Source organism: Schistocerca cancellata, chromosome 6 (genome assembly GCF_023864275.1).
Source record: "Schistocerca cancellata isolate TAMUIC-IGC-003103 chromosome 6, iqSchCanc2.1, whole genome shotgun sequence".
In the NCBI taxonomy this organism is placed as follows: domain Eukaryota; kingdom Metazoa; phylum Arthropoda; class Insecta; order Orthoptera; family Acrididae; genus Schistocerca; species Schistocerca cancellata.
In genome coordinates this window covers 334409297-334417399 of record NC_064631.1, presented here as the reverse complement: position 1 = coordinate 334417399, position 8103 = coordinate 334409297, and the positions used below count along the sequence as shown (strand labels likewise).

General features: G+C 39.6%; 1 protein-coding gene across 2 annotated transcripts in view; it reads left to right on the top strand.

The window, feature by feature from the left end:
- The first annotated feature begins 2299 nt into the window (after positions 1-2299).
- The window catches only part of LOC126191033 (microtubule-associated protein RP/EB family member 1), a 51694-nt gene continuing 45890 nt past the window's right edge, over positions 2300-8103 (top strand). For both annotated transcript variants that reach the window (XM_049931739.1, XM_049931738.1), the window contains exons 1-3: positions 2300-2441; positions 3316-3479; positions 3584-3690. In XM_049931739.1, the coding sequence (XP_049787696.1) occupies positions 3320-3479; positions 3584-3690 (267 nt within the window). In that variant the 5' untranslated portion in view covers positions 2300-2441; positions 3316-3319. The remainder of the gene's footprint in view (positions 2442-3315; positions 3480-3583; positions 3691-8103) is intronic.

Sequence of the window (8103 nt, the reverse complement as noted above, 5' to 3'; positions counted from 1 at the left end):
AGATATCCAAGGGCATTATTTACTGATCCTGACAAACCCATTCTATCAGTAACGGATATAAAGTACTTGTTAAATATATTTGCCACACTATGCCCATCGGTTACTAATGTGTCATCTACCCTTAATGTTATTTGCTCCTGTTCCTTTCTGTTTCTACCAGTCCCCTCTTTCACTATACCCCTTATTGTTTTTATTTTGTTCCCTGGCATTGCTATCTTCTTCTCGTAGTGCATTTGTTTAGATGTCTGAATTACTTTTTATAATATTTTACAGTAATCCTTGTAGTTAGCTAAATCATCAGTATTGGAGCTATTCTTGGTCGACAGATACATTTTCCTTTTTGTCTTACAGGAAATCTTTATTCCTTGTGTAACCCATGGTTTTATTATAGACTTCTGTTTAATTTGAGTAACGTTTAGAGGAAAACAGTTTTCAAACATGGTACTGACATTGTTCATTAATGTATTACATTTTTCATTCATGTCATGGGCACTATAAACATCTTTCCAATTCTTATCTTTGAGCAGTTTTCTAAAACACTCAATTTTTGGTTGACTGACTACTCTCATGTACTCAGACTTAGCAGTCTTGATAATCTGCTCAGAATTTACATCTAAAACAAGGAGCAGCATGTCATGGTCTGATAGTCCATTTATTACAGCTTTTATGATATGATTTTGTTCCTTTGATTTGTCTATAAAATGTTATCAATGGCTGTCCTTGACGATTTAGTGATCCTAGTTTGAAAGTTTACAGTATGAGTTAGATTGAAAGACAACATTACTAACTGCAGTAAATGTTTACTGGAAGATTGCATTAGAAAATCTGTATTAAAGTCACCAGCAATCAAAATTTCTTTATTTCTTCCTGTTAAATAACCCAAAAGAGCTTCTAGATGATTTATGAATAGATTTTAATTTCCTGTAGTGCTCAGTAAATAGTTACTATTATGTAGGATCTGTTATGGAACTCTACTTCTGTTGCACATGCTTCTAGATGCTGGTCTAAACAGAATTTATTAATGTCAATGTTCTTGAATTTATGGCAGTTTTTAATAAATGTGGCAACTCCTCCTCCATCCATATCTACTCTGCAGAAGTAGGAAGCTAGCTTAAATCCTGAAAGATCTAACATATCTATGCCAGTGGTCACTTGATGTTCAGAGAGGCAGATTATGTCAATTTGGTTAGATGAATTCATTTCATCAATACAAATGAGTAGTTCATCAATTTGCAGCCACGAAATACAAAGGTGAAGAGACGTAACTTCTTAATGGAGTTGTCAGTGTCAATGATAAAACCATATATCCAAGCAAAATTGGAAGTTCCTACACTCAGGCGAAGTATCTGAACTCAGTCTGTGAAATACTAGGTGTGCAAAATAATGAAGCAGTGATTCGTCCACAAGATGATGAAGCAGCTCTTCAGAGACGATGTAACTTCTGCGCCAGAAATAGAGACAGAAAAACAAAGACTAGATGTATTTCCTGCAAAAGGCATACGTGTGACGAACATCCTGTCAAACTTAGCTATAAGTGCGAGAAATGAAAATATGGGAATTATTGTCCAGGATAAGCCACACTATTGTTTACACCTTTGAAGTTTGTATTTTTTATGTAAATATACTGTGTATTACATACTTTTATTAATTTATTATTGCCCTAAATCAATTACAAAAAATTACGAAAAAATCCAAAATTTACCATGTACGTATTGTGCAAAATAGTACACTAAAGGATTTATTATATAATAATACATAGATTATTACTTACAGTCTAATAATTTTATACACACACAACAGAAATAACCTACAGGCAAATAATAAGTAGCTGGGGTAAAGTTATAAGTACTTATCAGAAAACATACCATTGAAATTAAAATTGGGGTATTTAACACCCCAGGGTGGCTGAAGTGTTATCATTTACTAAGTGTGTCTCACTAGGTTTAAGAGTGTAGATGTAAATGTAGAACATACGTATAAGTTTTGCTACCTCTTGTTTTAGTTCCCCTTGGTTCGTTGAGAATGATTATTGCTGCAGTGGCCTCATTATCACTGTTACCAATTTCAATGTAGCAGTCCCTCAAAGAAGTGAGATCAATTTATTGCCATTTGATCTATAAAACTGTGTCATTGAGATTCGACCGTATTATTGATGTGTCGGAGAATGACTCCCATGTTTTATCGATATCTTGATATTCCGCCTAAAAAGGCAAATTTGCAATTTAAATTTTTGAAAATTAGTAATATTGTATTTACATCGGCCGCTGGCCATTGACACAAATGATGGGAGAATCATTATGTTGCTACTAAACTAGCGCCACCATATAGACCAAAGGGATCTACTAGTAGAGGTGCTCTGTGCTGCTGCAAGTACGTTGTCAGAGAACTTGTAAGAGGCAGGCATCGTGGTGTTGGTGAAAGCAACTGTAATTAGACGTTAGGTGGGTTGAATTTATAAAATTGTCATTGTAATGGCTAGAGACCCTCTCGGTTTTTTCGTTGTTTTTTACTCCCAGTAGCTATTGGTTCATTTTTGTGTGTTTGCGAAAGAAAGACAGTAGATAACAGCGATCGAGGAATATGACAGTTACTCGTTCTTTCGAATCCAATGTGGTTTACAGATTGCGGAAGCCGGTTGTTATTGCTTTTTTTGAGTGATTATTTGAGAGCGATGCGTTGGTCTGAAACAGTAGACACAGAGCCTTACCGTAATTTTTGTTTACTATTAGTAATTTAGTTTTCGACTGTAGGTTATTGACAGCTCCTTGGGTACACTTCCGTAATTACCTATTTAATATTCTGGTTGGTATGGGATGGGTAGTAACGAATATGGAAAAAATAGTTTTGTGATTTCCTGCCGTGCTTCGTGTTCTCATTTCGACTAGTACCACAAGATCCGTTTAGTTCGTCGCATGCCCTCGTTTGGTTTATATCTCTCCGTTTAAACAAATATGCAATTTTTTAGTGTACATAATCTGAACAGTTTTCCATAGACCACATCAACACCTGCAGAAATGGTTATTTATAATGGATTCCACGGTACACTTTGTTGCAACGGATTTGATTTCCTATGTAAAATGTTTTCTTTCCTCTGATAAAGCTTCATCATTTTTGCAGTTTTGCATGTTTTTGTGAGGATTGTGTTGTTAGTCTACCTTTCTTCTCAGATCGTTCAATGTGCAAAAGTTATTTACATGTCGTGTAACAATAATTTGAAGTTACGGGAAGGTACTCCGCTAAATACCGATAAAACTCATCGTATTTTTATATTGTCTGTGGTGTCTATGATCGTCCTATTAATTGTGCATTTCAGAGAGAGATGGCTGTCAATGTGTACTCGACTAACGTAACAGCAGACAACTTAAGTCGACATGATATGTTGGCTTGGGTAAATGACTGCTTGGCGTCGAGTTTTACGAAAATTGAGGAATTATGTACCGGCGCTGCCTATTGTCAGTTCATGGATATGCTATTTCCAGGTATTGTTGTTTGATAAGTGTTACTGACTTCCATTTAAATGAACTTGCCATGTGATTAAGGATAACAAGTAGACATTGCTAAAATAATTTTTCGTTTCCTACAGGAAGTGTTATTATGAAAAGAATAAAATTCAAGACGAATCTAGAACATGAATATATCCAGAACTTCAAAATTTTGCAGGCTGCCTTTAAAAAGATGGGAGTTGATAAGGTAAGTTGTTTGAAATCTTCAAAAATTGAGACATAACACAAAAATTGTTTCGTGGTGCTTGAATGTTTCTGAAGTAAGAAAGAAGTTGTGGTATGCTTCAAACTAGGTGCAAAGTAGTTTGTTGTAGCCTCATCCATGTTCAATGAAACAGCCTCACCCACCTATGAAAAGCAGGTCGCAGGAGGATATTGAAAAAGTCAAACTTTTGCTCTTCTGCGGAAAGGTTACACTGCCTAATGTTAATTTTATAAAAGGATTTGGGACTAATTTTTTAAGACCGAACTGTTCCTATGCTATAAGCTAACCTGACATTAGTGTGGTGTTATAGTTAATGTTATTCTTCACATGGATTTTCTAGGGGTAAAAGTGACATACTGGAACCCCATTGTTTTCTCTGTAGTTTGTGTAAGATTTATATTCGTAAGATGCATTGAAATAGTCATTGGAGGCTTGTCCATTATGTTGTAAAGGTACACTGAATTTATGTTGCAGTTTCAATTTTTATGACATTTGCAGTAAACAGGGCACATACAGCATCGTTAGGCTATGCTAAAGATCAGTCTGTTAGCCTAACGTAATATTTCAAATTCTCTGTCTTCGCTAACTCGGGTCCAAATTATCGTGTATCCATCTAATTTGGGCTTCTGGCTCCACTGCAAATCACTCTCACTATAGCTGAGGTGTCAGGTTGGGTTCACGATCACTGTCTTGCATTCAGTCCTTGCAGTTCGTAAGCAAATTATTAAGTTATATTATTTGTATATGAAGCCATGACATCTGTTTCTTTACACATCACTATGTAAAGTGTTAATTCTAAATTGTACAGTGATGTTGCTTATTTAGTCACATAATGTGGAATATGTTATGTTGTGATAGATCCAGTTTGTGAATGATAAAGATTAACAAAAAGAATGACAAAGATTAACAAAAAGCAAATTTAATTTCCATTCACATGTAGGTATTTTTTAGTAGAGTTGGACAGGGCTGGAGAAGGGAATAGGGTATGAACTTGCTAAAAAAATTATTCTGTTCCTTTGAAATTTAGAAAATTCAAATCAGGATGATATGGTAGGGATTTGGACACTCTTATGCAAGGATACAGTGATATGTTATGATAGACAGTTTATATACAGTGTTTTAATCCAGACTGTTGGAATTGAGATGCACAAAAAAAGATACTTCACTAGCTTTTGTACTAAGAATCCTATTTGGAGGAGGAGAGAGAGAGAGAGAGAGAGAGAGTGTATTTCTGCAATTTTGTGAATTGTTGCCTTCACTCCTTGATTATTTACATGCTACTGTAATTTTTCATACCATACTGATATGCAGTGTTGATGATTGAGGGGGATGCAATTTTCCACTTGATTGGTGTAGCTGGTAGATGCTGCAGCTTGTGATGAGGGGAGGGGGGCGACACAGTCCACATGTAACAATTATCAAGGCTTCAATAAAAACTTTCATTGTACAGTTAGGAATAGCTAGGTGCAAATTTCTTTGTTTATACTTTGTTAAAACTTTACTTGTGCAGAATCCAGTGCAGTCAGATATTAAATTCACAAACAATATTTTTATAGCAGGTGTTTGCTGACAAAAGATATTAGGAAAAGGATAGATTGCTACTCGCTGTAAAAATTATCCGTTCAGCTGCCAACAGGTACAACGAGAAGACTATTACACATTATAGCTTTTGGCGAAAGCCTTATTCAGCAAATGTGCACACATGAGCGCAACCAGTGGAAGCTCCGAAAAGATTGTGACTGTCACCTGTCACAGGAATAGCAATCTGGAGTGAGACAGGGAAAGGGGAGGGATAGCAGGGTACAGGTGGTGAGAGAAGAGTGCTGTATTGTGGGGCATGCAGGGATTAGACTCTGAGAGTTGCAGCTTCAGGAAGTGGGGTGGAGGACGGGATGCACGAAAGGGGGAAAAAACAGGTGGGTATATTGGCAGAGGGCAGCACACAAAGATGGTGAGGGAATATGAAAAGGGAGCCGGTGATAAAGGCAAAGGCATAGATATGCCCCCTGTGGCAAGAGGTTGGGATTGGAAATGGCATAGGGATAGACTACTTTGTTGTGGATGTTGTGTGGGCAATGGAGCACCACTTCAGGAGTAGTGGTAAGGATCTTGAGTAGGATGTCCCTCATTTCAGGGCAGAGTAATGGTTAATCGAAACTCTGATTAAAGATGTGGTTCAGTTGTTCCAGTTTGGTGTGGTATTGGGTGGCAGAGAGGGTACTCTTTTTCTAGCCGGCCTCGGGGGGGGGGGGGGGGGGGGTTGTACAGGAAGTCTGTTTGCGGACTAGATGTGGGGGATAGTGCTGGTCTGTGAAGGCCTTAGTGAGGCCTTTAGCTTACTGGGAAAGGGAGTTCTTGTCACTGCAGATACACTGTCCCTGGGTGACAAGGCATATGGGTGAGACTTTTGGATGTGGAAGAGATGGCAGCTGCCAAAATGCACATACTGTTAGTGGTTGTTGGGTTTAATGTTGACAGAGGTGTGGATGCAGCCATCCAGGTGGAGAAGGTTTATGTCTAGGAAGGTGTTATGGTGAATTGAGGACTGGATGTAGCAGTTGGAAGAGGTGTTGAGATTGTGATGTTTTGTCCTGAAGTCCATAGCATGAAGATATCATTATGAACCTGAACCAGACCAGGGGTTTGGGGTTTTGGGAAGCTAGTATGGTTTCTTCTAGGTGGCCCATAAACAGATTAGCATAGGATGATGCCACGCGGGTGCCCATGGCTGTGCTATGGATTTGTTTGTATACTGTACCTTCAAAGGAGTAGTAGTTCTGTGTGAGGATGAAGTTAGTTACATGAATGAGGTAATGATTCTGTCTGAAGGACATTGGGAAAGGTAGTGTTTAGTTGGGGCAAGACCATGGGCATGAGAGATGTTAGTGTATAGGGAGGTGGTGTGAAGTGACCTGTAGGGAACCAGGAGGTAAAGGGGTGGGGATGGTGGAGAGTTGGTGAAGGAAGCAGTTGGTATCTTTTACATGGGAGGCTAGATTACAGATAGTTAGATGGTGTTTGTCAATGAAGACTGAAATCCTTCATTGGGAGCACACTAACCAGCTAAAGTGAGTCATCCAGGATTGTTGGGTTTGTGAATTTTGGGGGTGCATGTAAAAGGTGTGTGTGTGTGTGTGTGTGTGTGTGTGTGTGTGTGTGTGTGTGTGTGTGTGAGGTGTTCTGGAGTGATGAGGGAAATGGATTTAGGGGACAGATTCTGGGTGGATCCTAAGGCTTTAAACAGGGATAACTACATCTCCTTCGAAGAGGAGGTATACAAACAAATCCGCAGCACAACCCTGGGTACCTCCATAGCACTCACCTCTGCCTGTTTATGGACTGTGTAGAGGAAGACTTCATAGCCAGCCCAAACTCCAGGCCTGGTTCAGGTTCATTGATGATATATTCATGATCTGGGCTCGAGGCCAAGACACCATATCCTCATTCCTTCACAACCTCAACATGTTCTTTCCCATCTGATTCACCTGATTCTGGGCAGCCCAGTGTGTCACTATTCCTAGATCTTAATGGCTGCATCCACATTTCTGTTCACATTAAAACCCACCAGCCACCAACAGTACCTGCATTTTGACAGATGCCATCCCTTCCTCATCAAAAAATCCCTCCCACACAGTCTTGCCATGTGGGAATGACTTCTCTGCAGTGACAAGAACTCCCTTTCTTAATATGCAGAAGGTCTCACCGAGGCCTTCACAAATACGCACTATCCCCCAGACCTAGTCCGCAAACAATTACTCATGTCATGTCCCCACACAACCCTAATCGTCCCGCTACCCTGAAGAGCCAACTACAAAAGAGTGCCTTCTTTGTCTCCCAACACGATTCTGGACTTGAACAACTGAACCTCGTTCTTTGTTAGGGTTCTGATTATCAATCATGATGCCCTGAAATGATGGATATACTATCAAACATCCTTCCCACACCTCGGAAAGTGGTGTTCTGTTGCCTACCCAGCCTCCTAATCCCAGGCCTCCCTCCTGCATGTCCAGGGATTAGAATATGTCTGAGGTGTTCCTGACTGTCGTAAGAGGTAACTAAAAGGAGTCTCACATGTTTTGGCCTTTATGTGATGGTCCCCTGTAGGGTTTGACCTCCATTTTTCAAAATTTTCCTGAAGAGTGAACCAATTGAGGAAGGGTGCATTGTGTCCATCATGCCTTGAGATCTTTAGTCCACTTTGTCGTCGCTCTGCAGTCCAGCTCATTCTCCATCTCTTGGGCGAGCACGCCTTCCTGGGTGCGTTTTCCACCATGTACTATGCAGTGTCGCTTTTAGTGCCAACGATGACCATGGACTTGTTTGCACCTCATATCCAGCATGGTAGCCAGTCCGTTGTTGTGGGGCCACCATGCACCCTGTTTGTTGTAGCCCCCT